Source organism: Hyla sarda, chromosome 2, assembly GCF_029499605.1.
Source record: "Hyla sarda isolate aHylSar1 chromosome 2, aHylSar1.hap1, whole genome shotgun sequence".
Lineage (NCBI taxonomy): Eukaryota > Metazoa > Chordata > Amphibia > Anura > Hylidae > Hyla > Hyla sarda.
In genome coordinates this window covers 47587117-47600610 of record NC_079190.1, presented here as the reverse complement: position 1 = coordinate 47600610, position 13494 = coordinate 47587117, and the positions used below count along the sequence as shown (strand labels likewise).

At 47.3% G+C, this 13494-nt stretch overlaps 1 protein-coding gene across 4 annotated transcripts in view; it reads left to right on the top strand.

The window, feature by feature from the left end:
* The window catches only part of XPO4 (exportin 4), a 150166-nt gene extending 136889 nt beyond the window's left edge, over nucleotides 1–13277 (top strand). For all 4 annotated transcript variants that reach the window (XM_056561726.1, XM_056561727.1, XM_056561724.1 and 1 more), the window contains exons 21-23: nucleotides 835–952; nucleotides 1043–1135; nucleotides 11892–13277. In XM_056561726.1, coding sequence (XP_056417701.1) covers nucleotides 835–952; nucleotides 1043–1135; nucleotides 11892–12089 — 409 coding nt within the window. In that variant the 3' untranslated portion in view covers nucleotides 12090–13277. The remainder of the gene's footprint in view (nucleotides 1–834; nucleotides 953–1042; nucleotides 1136–11891) is intronic.
* The last annotated feature ends 217 nt before the right edge of the window (nucleotides 13278–13494 follow it).

Sequence of the window (13494 nt, the reverse complement as noted above, 5' to 3'; positions counted from 1 at the left end):
CCTTTTGGATTAGGTAAAGAAAGAAAAAGCCACAGTCTGGTACGGCCATAATCGATTTCTGAACTGATATGAATCACTGGTCTGCATGGTGTGAACACCCGGCAACCCCACCAGTCGGCTGTTCAGTGCCCTGCAGTACAGGGGCCGGAAGCCCAGAAAACCAATTTAACCTTTGAAAACTTGGGATCTGGGCAGAACTTCATGTACTACTTGTATACTAACCTACAATTTTTAAAACACAAGATTGTGGAGTATCTTAAACACCATTGTGCCATTGTACACCATGGATTGGTTGTAGATGGGCATGAGCCTGTAGCAAAGTTATAAATGAAGGCAGCGCTCAATATCTCCCCTGTTGATCAGCCATCACAAATGGTTACATTTTTTCGGAACAAGAAGTAGAATCCTTGAATCCAATTTCTTAAGAAAATTTTGAAAATACAAACAAAACAGCATCTTACATAAATTTCACAAAACACACAGTGCTAAGAACACATACATGTGGGAAACACGTCTATGATTAAAAGAGCACATAAGTGCTGAAAACACCTTTAGTGTGTTGCTTGACATTTATGCAAGATGACGTGTGTGTGTCCCCCCCCCCCCCCCCCCCATAATATTTTTTCTAAATAAATAATTTTTTTGGGAACTTGCTAAGGATTCTACATGTTCCCAAAACTACAGCATTTGAGTCAACGTACTTGTGCGTTCCTGGACACCTGTGCCTGGGAATTACAATATTGTAAAGGGGGAGACACACATTACATATTCTCTCATGTCCTATATGACTATTTGGTATTTTACTGCTTTACTGTCCTTAATTGTCCTGATCAGAATGAGCTCGGAGGTTTCCCAGCTCTGTCTGGAAGCATTAACCCCATTGGCAGAGCAGTGTGCGAAAGCACAGGACACAGACTCCCCTCTGCTTGCAGCAACAAGGCACTTTCTAAAGGTAGGTGCTCACTATTCTTCAATAACTCAAGGACTTTCTTCAGTGATCGCTGCTGACTTCATGGCTTTTTGTATCTGTCTTACTCCATAGCTGGTCTTTGACATGCTTGTACTACAAAAACACAACGCAGAAATGACGACGGCTGCAGGTGAAGCATTTTACACATTAGTCTGCTTAAACCAGGTAAGATCATTGCATGTGTCATTATTAGATGCATTAACACAGTGCTTGGACACTCACCAGTTACTAGTATGACTCAACCTGCACACAAGTCTATTGCTGATTACATTACCACAGCCCATGAACAAGAGTGACATGGTTTCTGCAAGACAGCAGCCATGTTTTGAGTGGATTGGCATTTTCTAGTAAAATTTATACTTTGGTTATGTCACAGCTCTAAATCCCCCTCATTCTTTATGTAAGCTTCTTGGTATCTTAGGATGTACACAGCTGATTCTGATGTATTTATACATATGCTAATCTGCTATTAAAATAAATGTCTCCTAGACTTCCTTTTTTTTTCTAATTTACAATTTTACTATCTATATTATGAATGAAATCTTGCAGTATGCATTCTGACCACTAGACATAATATTAAATGGGCAAGGTCATTAAACATGATTTTTAATATTTGATTCCTTATGCCAAATAAATAACTTTCTCTATCGGCTCCATTGGGGGACACAGACCTTGGGTATATGCTGTTGTTGCTAGGAGACTTGACACTAAGGAAATCAAAAAGTCTGCTACTCCCAGCAGAATATACCCGCCTACAGAGCCTGAGGTAATCAGTTTTAGCTTGGTGTCGCAGGAGATGGACACTAGTCTGGGGTTCTCCCCAGACTTGGTCTAACATTTTTTTAATTTTACAGAATAGGGACGTTTAGTTTTTCTTATTCCCTTTTATTTTCCTGTTTTCAGGTGGGGACTGAGGAACATAGCGTTCACGGTTTCCCCATTTGCGATTGAGGGGGCACAAGCATCGTGGATGTACTGTTAACCCCCTCTCACCAACGGTCAGCTCCTGGAGTTGTACCTTATGGCTCCGGGTCCCCCACCTTTCCCTGCTCGTCTCGCTTTTCAAGACCGGCATGATGCAGGTGACAAAAAAGCTGGCTGAAGACTTCATGACTGAAGACTTCATGAGGTGAGTTCTTCAGATTGAGGTGAGTATTCTCCCCCCTCTTTTTTCTTTCAGGTGCGGGGGCTTGCAGCTGCTGGAGACCCCCTGTTTTGGTCCCACTCCTTTTTATTCTATCTAGTGGGGATCCCTATTGGGCAAGGGTTCCCTAACATTTATTGGGGGCACTTAAGGAATGCAGGGGACTAAATGGAGTCAGTGGTGTAGGACTGTGTATATGAATTCTCTTTAACAGTTATTCAGCAGCCGCAGCTGCCTTTTTACTTTATCTTCCTCTGTGCTCTGGCCGCGTCGTGTGCGACGCGGCCGGGGCGCAGTTTACTTTCACTTTCGCAGTGGCCCGCTGCGCTGGCATTCTCGCTCACTCCCGTTCCCCTGCACTCACATATGCTTTGGGGACGGGAGCGGGCGCTATTATTAGCCGGCCTCCTTCTCAGCAGAGTTCGCACCCTTAGAAGAGCGCGAATCTCTCTAGCCAATGGGGACTGGGCAGGGATCTGTTAGCCAATCAGAGGCGCCTCAGTCTAATCCGGGCTCTCTTTTCTGATTGGTCCGGCCATCTCTGCCAGTGTTCTCTCTCCTTTCTCGTTCCTTTCCTCACAGCAGCTGCCTGAGGGTACACGGACCCTGGTGAGGATGTTTTATTTTATTCATGTCCGAGCCCAGAGCTGTTCCTCCCTCTAATCAGGTACCTCGGGCCCTGGTCACCTACTACTCTTGTAAGGGCTGCAACTCCAAAATGCCTGGGTCTGCTGTACCCACTTGTTCCGCCTGCACCACTGCACCTCCTGACCCCCCTGGTATTCCTATTCAGGATGCTCCCCCAGACCCAGTGGGCTCTGCTGCCCCTCCAATATGGGTGTCTTCCCTCTCTGTCTATTTCTGACTTGGCGGAGGTCTCCCGCTCCGTGGTGACTGCCTTAGAGAGGTCTTCCTTACACCATTCCTCTAGAGAGCCTCGCTCTCCCTCACCCTATTTTAAATGCTCTCACAAGCGTAATAGGGGTCATTCCTCTGACTCCTCTCCGGAGTCTTTGTACAGACGTAGGCGCTCCTCTCATGGGCACCGTCCCTCTGCTACGTCTTCTAGCAAGTGTCTTTCTTCTAGAAGAGGCTCCCCGAGTCGCCGTTCTGAGTCTCCAGAACGGCGCGCCAGGTCAGTGTCTCCCTCTTCTAAGGCTACCTCCACCCGTTCCCACTCCCCTGGAGAACTAGTTGATGAGGCGGCTTCTGTCTCTGACTCAGAAGACCACGCAGACATGACCGATACAGTGGACTCATTGGTTTCGGTCATAAGAGACACCTTTCACCTAGAGGACCCAGGAACTTCGGACGCTGTCCCAGAAGTTTCCTTTTATTGTGCCCATCCGGCACCCAAAATGTTCAGCTCCCATGCCGAATTTAAAGCCTTGCTAGAGTCTGCCTGGATGCACCCTGACAAGGTTTCAAGAAATAAAGAAGGTTCAAGCGCGTTATCCCTTTGCTAAGGACCTTATGGCCCGGTGGACCTCATCTCCTACGGTGGACCCACCAGTCTCTCGTCTAGCTAAGACCACTACCCTACCTTTGTCCGATGCTGCATCCTTTAAGGATCCAGCGGACAAAAAGGTGGAGACCTTGGCTAAATTTGCCTTTGAGGCTATGGGTTCATCTCTTCTCCCTACCTTTGCCTCTGCCTGGGTTTCCAGGGCCCTTGCGATTTGGGTTTCCCGGCTCTGCCAGGGCATTTCTTCTGGGGCTTCCTTGGCCCGCTGTACTGCTTTTGCCATGGGTAACCTTGTGGCCCTCCGTAGATCCGTGTGGCTTAAAGCCTGGGATGCAGACGCAGCCTCTAAAAATTCTCTCACTGAGCTTCCTTTTACTGGCTCTCGGCTTTTTGGTAAGTGCCTAGACGAGATCATCTCGGAAGCCACGGGAGGGAAGAGTTCCTTATTACCTCAAAATAAGGCCCGTACTACTACCTCCCGCCGTAAATCTACCTTCTTTCGGTCCTTTCGGACCTTCGGGGTCACGAAGGGGACTAGGCAGGTGCCTTCTCGGGACAAGAAGGCTCCCTTCTTCCAGGCTCGCCCATCCTGGAAATCGGATAACCGTTCCGGCCACTCTGTGCCCAAGGCGGTACCCGCAAACCCACCTCTGCCTGAAGGGACACCCCCACCCGCGGATTTTTCTTGGGTGGGAGGTCGTTTGTTACTCTTCCGGGACATCTGGACCACACAGGTGCAGCACTCCTGGGTCAGAGACGTGGTGTCCAACGGTTACCGGATCGAGTTTGCCTCTCTTCCAAAGGATCGTTTTTTCCTTTCCCAAGCTCCGCCATCTCCCTCTTTGGCAAAGGCCTTTCAGGCTGCACTTCAGTCCCTCCTCATTCAGGGGTCATTGTCTCGGTTCCTCCCAGGGAACGCTTTTGAAGGTTTTTATTCCAACCTCTTTGTAGTTCCCAAGAAAGGGGGTTCTGTATGCCCAATCTTGGATCTAAAGCTTCTCAACAGGCATCTCCTCCTGCGCCACTTCCGCATGGAGTCTTTCCGTTCGGTTGTGGCGACCATGGATCAAGGGGAGTTTCTTTCCTCGGTGGACATCAGGGATGCCTACCTCCGTGTTCCGATTTTTCCGGGACACCAGCGGTTCCTCAGATTTGCTGTCCCGGAGGGACATTTCCAGGTTGTGGCTCTCCCCTTCAGCCTGGCCACAGCTCCGAGGGTATTCACCAAGGTCCTTGCGCCGGTGATCGGCCTGCTACAGACAAGGGGGGTCTCGGTGATCCCTTACTTGGACGACATTCTGATCAAGGCTCTGTCCAGAGACCAGAATCTAGAGAGCCTCACCCTCACTCTTCAGGCCCTGTCTCGCTTCGGTTGGTTGGTCAATCGGGACTCCCATTGGACAAGCGATTGACCCTTCTGTCAGGGGTTCGTACCCCTCCCCAGTCTCCATTCGATTTTGCATGGAAGTCCTGGGTCGGATGGTGGCGGCCATGGAGGCCGTTCCCTTCGCTCAGTTTAATTTTCAACCCCTTCAACTTGCGATTCTATCCCGGTGGGACAGGTCTCCATTGTCCCTCGATCGCAAGATTGTACTTCCTCGGGCATCTCGCCGCTCCCTTCTGTGGTGTCTCTGCTCCCTCCTGCTTCTTCAGGGATGCTCCTTCCTGCCCCTCCATTGGCTGGCTGGCACGACGGATGCCAGCCTTTCGGGTTGGGGGGTGTCTTCCGAGACCGGACAGTTCAGGGCCTTTGGTCTACCAGGGAGACACTCTTCTCGATCAACATCCTGGAACTGAGAGCAATCTATCTTTGTCTGTTACATTGGGAGAGCCTTCTCCAGGGTCGCCAAGTTTGTGTCCAGTTGGACAACTCCACTGCGGTGGCATACATCAATCGCCAGGGCGGCACCCGCAGCTCGGCGACGATGGTCGAAGTTTCCAAGATCCTTCTCTGGGCGGAGCTCAGGGTTCCGACCATCTCTGCAATTCACATTCCAGGCGTAAACAATTGGGAAGCGGACTTCCTAAGCAGGTCCTCTTCCGACCCCAGCGAGTGGTCCCTTCATCCGGAGGTATTTGCAGAGATCTGCGGCCTCTGGGGAACTCCAGATGTGGACCTCTTTGCATCCCGCCACAACAAGAAGGTTCCCCTCTATGTGTCAGTCACGAGACCCCCGTGCTCTAGCTGCGGATGCACTGGTAATCCCTTGGTCGGGGTTCGCCCTTCCTTATCTGTTCCCTCCTCTTCCTCTCCTTCCCAGGGTACTGAGGAAGCTCAGAGCTGAGAACATTCCCGCCATTCTCGTGACTCTAGATTGGCCTCGGAGGTTGTGGTACGCCGACATCGTCCGGCTCCTGGACGACGTTCCGCTGCGCCTTCCACTTCGTCCAGACCTTCTCTCCCAGGGTCCCCTGTGCCACCCCAATTTACCGTTGCTGCATTTGACGGCGTGGCGGTTGAGACCGCGGTACTAAGGGCCCGTGGCTTCTCAACACAGGTCCGCAAGGTCTTATTTTCGTTGGTGCGAATCTCAATCTCTTTCTTCAGTCGTGTTGTCCCTTCCTAGACTTCTTTCATTTTTGCAGTCAGGGCTAGATCAACAATTAGCTCTCAGCTCCTTAAAGGGTCAAGTGTCTGCCCTTTCCATTCTTTTCCAACGCCCTCTGGCATCTGATTCTCATGTTCGGACTTTTCTTCAAGGAGTGGCCCACGCGGCTCCTCCTTACAGGTCTCCTACAGCTCCTTGGGATCTGAATTTGGTCCTTGGCGCTCTACAGGGCGCGCCCTTCGAACCCCGCAGGGAGGTTTCCCTTCGTCTCCTTTCCTGGAAGTTGGCGTTCCTTATGGCAATTACCTCCATCAGACAGGTTTCGGAATTGGTGGCTCTTTCTTGCCGCTCTCCCTTTCTAATTGTCCATCAGGACAAAGTTGTTTTTCGGCCGGTTCCTTCTTTCTTGCCTAAGGTGGTTTCTGCCTTCCACCTTAATGAGTATATTGTCCTTTTGTCCCGCTCCATCTCATCCCGGGGAGCATTTGCTTAATAATCTTGATGTGGTACGGGCGGTGCGTACCTACCTCTCTGTTACATCTTCTTTTCGTCAGTGTGATTCCTTTTTTGTGCTTACGGATGGTCACCGTAAGGGTCTACCTGCCTCTATGGCGACCATTTGGCGGTGGATTAGGTCTGCCATTTCGGAAGCTTACCGTTGTAGGGGGAAGACCCCCTCCTTTCAGGGTTTCAGCTCACTCCACGTTTTCTGTCGGAGCTTCCTGGGCTTTTCATAACAGGGCTTCAGCCTCTCAAGTCTGTAAGGCGGCTACCTGGTCGTCCTTGCACACTTTTACTAAATTCTACCAGGTTCATACCTTTGCATGCGCGGATGCTAGTCTGGGCCGTAAGGTGTTGCAGGCGGTGGTGGCCCAGCCTGCCCCTTGATTGATTTCTGTGCCCACCCTAGGGACGGCTTTGGTACGTCCCAAGGTCTGTGTCCCCCAATGGAGCCGATAGAGAAAAAGGGATTTTTGTCTTACCGTAAAATCCTTTTCTCAGAGGATCCATTGGGGGACACAGCTCCCGCCCTTTCTTTGGTGTTCCGTTTTTTTGGTTACCTGTCTGAGGATATGTTCAGTTCATTTTTAGTTTCTGGTTACCTCGGGCTGGTCTTGGTTTTCTGCCTCTGGGTCCTCTCCTACTGCTTGGGCTCTAAACTGATTACCTCAGGCTCTGTAGGCGGGTATATCCTGCTGGGAGGAGCAGACTTTTTGATTTCCTTAGTGTCAAGTCTCCTAGCAACAACAGCATACACTCAAGGTCTGTGTCCCCCAATGGATCCTCTGAGAAAAGGATTTTACAGTAAGAAAAAAATCCCTTTTTTGTAATTGGCTTAGATTAGCACATAAAAAAAAAAAAAAAAAAAAGTTTTAGGTTAGTTTTTCTGCTGTATACTTCTGGCCACCAGGGGGTCTCCCTTCTCGGCCAGAACACATATTCTGTCTGGTCAAAATCTCAGATTTTGGTCTCCTGCTTGTAATGGCAGGACACCAAATTCTGGAAATTAGGTCTGTATATGGGCAGTGCATAGCACTCCCTCTCTGCCTGTGTATAATACAGTGGAGAGGGAGCGTGCTGCATGGCCGCGTGCCATGTGGCTAATTTGCACATCTCCGACCCCTCGTTGTACAGAGCTGGTAGGCCTCATGGTTAATTTGCATAACCCCTCCCCTCTCTGTACAGAGCCAGCCGGACACTCGGCAGGCAGTGCATCTGGCACGGCAGGTCTTTGCTCCTATACTCCTCCTCCCTGTACAGCACGTGCAGTGCTAGACAAGGAGGAGGAGACCACAGAGCAGCCGTGCCATAGCATAAGCATCTCTGTGCGCTCCCAACACGGAGCACAGAAGTGGTCCCCCAGCAGGCTTCAGTGACATTGAACCTGCAACCTGCTGGCGCACGCCCACATCCTTTTGCCAGCAGCTAACTCTATGTGAGCAAGAAGAAAAGGTATTATACAGAGCTTTTTAAAGATCTAAAAAAAAAATTAAAAAAAAAGGGGGCAGGATGGGTGTTAGGTGAAGTTAGGGTACATAGTGAGAGTTAGTTTAGGATAGTTAAATGACAGGTACTCTTTAAGCCAACACTTCCTGTTCTGTCTGTGATGATATGGAGGATGCTACTGAAAAGTGATTTGTTCACAATTACAAAGAAAGGTGACACCAGTAGATAGAAAAGACCATAGGAGCTCAGCCTCCCTCTCCCTGTAGAATAATCTGTGCACAGGTTACAGAGCATGTGTACAACTCTGCCCCATACAGGAAATAGGGTCTGGAGATGTTCATTTTGTTTGTCCATGGGACTTGCAGTAAAGCATACCATTAAATGCTGTTTAATACAGCCACCATAATCTTGTGCTAAAAATCAGATAACAATCAGAAATTTAAAACATTAGGGGGAAAAATTTAAATATATTTCAGTATCTGACACTCAGTCAAGGAAGCAGTCACGTTTGTTAATCGCATTGCACCATTTTGAGTCTTATGGACATAGAGACATATCATATCTATTAGAAATAAGGAGCTATAGGGTCTATTCACACGGGCAGAATTTCCGCTTGCAGAATTCTGCCTCAAGTGAAAGCCCAGTAGACTTCTATGGGATTCCACTCTTCTGAATTTCCTTTTACAAAATTCCGCAAGCGGAAATTCTGAAGTTTGATTGGGAGTGCGGAATCCCATAGGAGTCTATGGGCTTTAATTTTGAGGCGGAATTCCACAAGTGGAAATTCTGCCGTGTGAATAGACCCTTAGTTTTCTGTGACCGAACATTTTATGGCATGTTATAGACCTTTTCAAGGGTGTGGAAATTAAAAAAAAAAAATACTTGTCCAAGGGACTAAAGCGTAACACAATCTACTTGTCCCTCAAGAAAATCCACTTGTCCTGGTAGATGAAATAATTTCAATCAAAATAGTACTATTTCCCCCCCCCCCCCCCCCCCCCCCACTAGACCACCAGGGTTGGATATAAGATTCCTTTAGACACTGCTGTCAACTTAGACAGCGGTGATCTAATGGTTAAATAGCCGGTGACGGCGATCGCAGCATGCCGGGCTATTAGCGGCAGAAGAGCTGTAGCTAGCTTCTTTTACACCCGAGGCAAGCCCAGAAAATTGCACCCCCCCCCCCCCCCCATCTGACCCCTATAACTCCAATTTCTCCATATACAGGGATGTATGAGGGTAATCTTATGTGCCGTGATCTGTAGTTTTTTTTTTTGGAACTTTTATTAGGAAAGGGGCTTATTCACATATATACGCACTTTTTAAAATATTTTAATCACTATTTTTCAGTCTTCATAGGGACTTGTATATGGAGACTTTTGATTGGAAAACACTGAACGCCGCTGTGTTACTGGGGGGGTGGGGGGGTTCTGCTTCTCCAGTTTGTGTGGTGCATTTTATTTACTCTAATTTGTGTCAGAAAATGCTGGAACTTGCATTTAGTTAGTAGAGAACAACTCCCAGCATGCCCTGATGCAGCCTATGGTTGTGTGGGTGTTGCAGCATGTTGCACTGTATAGTTAAGATTATTGTGTAACATGCTGGGAGTTGTAGTTTTGGTTTGTGTCAGCTGCAGAGCCATAGGCTGTGTCAAGGAATACTGGGAATTGCAGTTAGTAACTAAAACACCCAGCATGCCCTGATGCAGCCTATGGCTCTGCAGCTGACCCGAACCAAAACTACAACTCCCAGCATGTTACACTTTATAGTTCTACAGTTTAGGTTATTTTGTAACATGCTGGAAGTTGTAGTTTTGGTTTGGGCGTGTTTGCGTGCATCCGTGGGGCTCTTGGTCGGCGGGCGAGTATGAAGGGGGTGGGATTCTGGGGGTGCAATTTAGTGCGGGGGGCCAGAAGCCACAAAAAATTTTAAAAAAAATTATATAGCACAACTGGCAGCAGCACTTGTTAGTCCGCCCCTGTACAAAACATACATGCATACATACATACATACATACATACATACATACATACACCGGCCACTGCCCCCTATATCATACATTACATACATACATACATACATCATACATACACATTATACATACATACACCCGCCGCTGCCCACCAATCATATATTACATACACACATACACAGACATCATACACACACCATACATATGCACACATCATACATACACCCGCCGCTGCCCCCATCATACATTACATACACACATACACACATACACAGACATCATACACACATCATATATACACAGACATCATACACACATCATATATGCACAGACATCATACACACATACACTCACACCATACATATACACCATACATATGCACACATCATACATACACCTGCCGCTGATACACCCCCCCCCCCAAATGATACATTACATACATATACAACCACCCTTCCCGCCGCCTGCATGATCGGCCTCCTCACCTGAGCTTCACACCCCCCGGTCTACATTACACAAGAAGCAGGGGGAGAGCGAGGATGAACACAGCTCGGTACACAGCTCCACCCCTCCCCCACACACAGCTCCATCCCCCTCCCCCTGCTCTGTCTCCACAGGACCTAATCTACCACGGGGAGGCTGCAAGTTTGCACGGGGAAAACACAGAGCAGGTGGGGGAGAGAGGACGTCCGTGCAGAGCTCCTCACCTCCATAACGACTGCTATGTGTGAAGGAGGACAGACTGCACTGCACGGGCTAGTTCGGAAATCTCACCTCACACCGGCACCTCAGGGGCTAAGAGCAGACTTGGGGTGGGGGGAGGGGGGTTGGTTCTCTGAGCAGCGGCCCGCGGCTACTGAAATCAGTTGGGGGCCGCCGCCCCCCCCCCCCCCCCCCTCCATACACCCTGAGTGCCGGTGTGAGGAGCAGACTAGCATCCACTCCTGCGCCTCATGCCGGCATTAAAGAAAAATAGGGTGGAAGTCGGTCTGTCCCTGCTTGTCCTATACAGGGCTAAATCTATAAAAAAAATTCACCTGCCCGGCGCCCCAAATTACTTGTCCCGGGCGTCGGGCGATAGGATTTCCACATCCCTGCTTTTACTAGAAAGTGAAAAACCCTTTTTAATTCATGCAATTCTAAAGCCTCATCCACACTAGTGTAATACTTTATTATGTCTATTACAGCTTCGAGTCCTGGTCTGATCGTGGATCTGGTGTCCCAGACGAACAGCTGTTTGGGTCATCAGACCTGCAGTCGGGCTGGGACTTGGGGCCATAATATGAAGGCAGAAATGCTTCTGTATTACATTAGTGTTTAACTGTCTTCATTCTGTAAACTTTCTCCATGGAGTACATAGTCATACAGATGGGAAAGCCTTACACAGTAGAAAAAATATCAACATTTTTCCATTAAGTTTCAACCAAGGAATGGGGATGATGTGTAGGGGTATTGGGTACCTTTTTAGTACAAGAATTATTTACTTTTACATAAGCCAAAATAGTTTAAAAAGTAAACAAAAACCATTTGTCAAAAGTTTTGATCGATCGGGGTCTGGTTGCTGAGGCGACCACTAATCGTTTGAACGTTTGAAGTGCTTGGCCAAGTGCTTCCCTCCCCATCTCTCTGCAAGGAATGGACTATATAGTTCATAGAGCTCTGTAGCAAGGTGGGGAGAGAAGCGCTTAGCTGAGTGCTTCTCCTGGCTGGGTCTAGCGATTGTGGTGGTTGGAACGCCTAGTCCTTGACTAATGAAAACTTTTGGCATTTCAAAAATTTGAAAAAAAAAGTGACACTTATCACAGACATTCCTGGTAGTCATTATTTATATCTTTCAATTCCAGGCAGAGTATGCAGAGTTGGTGGAAACACTATTATCCAGTCAGCAAGATCCTCTCATTTACCAGCGTCTAGCAGATGCCTTCAACAAACTGACGGCAAGCAGCACGCCTCCCACCCTGGACCGGAAACAGAAGATGTCCTTCCTGAAGAGTCTGGAAGAATTCATGGCCAATGTTGGAGGTCTCCTCTGTGTTAAATGAGAGGCCAAACTTTTTTGTAAGACCCTCTCTGCAAAATGCACTGAACCTGCTGATGGCTGTCTAACCCCCCCACAACCTGCTCCCAGGCTTACACTTGCATCTCTGGGCGGTTTTAAAGAACATTTATTTAAGTTAAAAGAAAAGGGGTCAGTAAGATGCATCAGCTGTATGACTATTCACAAAGCACAGAGCTGTGCTTGAACGGATGAATGGGTAAAGGTATTTTTTTAAGATATTCCATATGCCTGAAAACAGATAATGGGCACGCCTGTTCTTTGCGGTGCCTTTCCCCTCTCATCACACTTTGGTCGAAAGAGTGACATGCCTATCGAATTAGATGGTTTTTTTTTTGTTCTTTTTTTATTCTATAGAATATTATTTTTTTCTATTTTGTTAAAGAATGTTAGAGCGAATGTGCAATAGACACACATTGTAGCGATGTCTATCCACAGCTCATCTGTACATTCTCCTTCTTCACCCTCATCCTTGCTTCTGATTAAATCAGTACACCAAATGATTTTTTTTATTTACATTTTTTTTTTTAAGCAACACACACAAAATATATTGAAACTTTGTGGGATTATTTTTGTTCACATGAACCAAGCGTTGCATGTTTTTATGTTTTGATTATATTTTTTTGTATTTGCCCTACACAATTATTGGCTTAAAAAAAAAAAAAAAGGGGGAAAAAAAAGAATATGTATATGAATATTTTTTTCTAACAGAATTTAATTTGTCACCATTTCATTGCCTTATGAAAAATGCAAACAAAAATATATGATGTGTATATTTAATATGTATATGGGTTTTCTAAACCCCCCAAATAATAGATTTTAGCAGTCCTTAAGCACCTCTGTAGGGCGAGCAGCCCTCAGCCCAAACCATTTTCTGGGGTCATCTGGATGAAAGCTTCATGTGTGTGTATGTGGGAATGATTTGCACACCCTGGCTCTGTTTGTTATTGTTCCCCCTCCTCCCTTCTTTTTATATAATTTTTATCCCCCCCCCCCCCCCCCCCCCCCCAATCGGACTGTTAGTTTCAGCAATACAGATGAAAAAGGTGTAAGCTGACCGTTTCTACACGCTTTAAGTTGGGGCATTAGGTATGCAAATTTATGCTGTTTTGGTCAAATGTTTCCAGTGTGTGTCTTTTTTTGTTTCTTTTCTTTTTTTAAATTTGTATAAAATGTACAGTATAAACAGATGCGGCTCTGTAGCCTTTTTTTATCTTATGGTCAAGTGACGACAAAACCAGTTCTACAATACAGTGATCCCTCAACATACGATGGTAATCCGTTCCAAATGAACCATTGTTTGTTGAAACCATCGTATGTTGAGGGATCCGTGCAATGTAAAGTATAGGAAGTTATACTCGCCTGTCCCCACCGCTCCGGACCGTCACCGC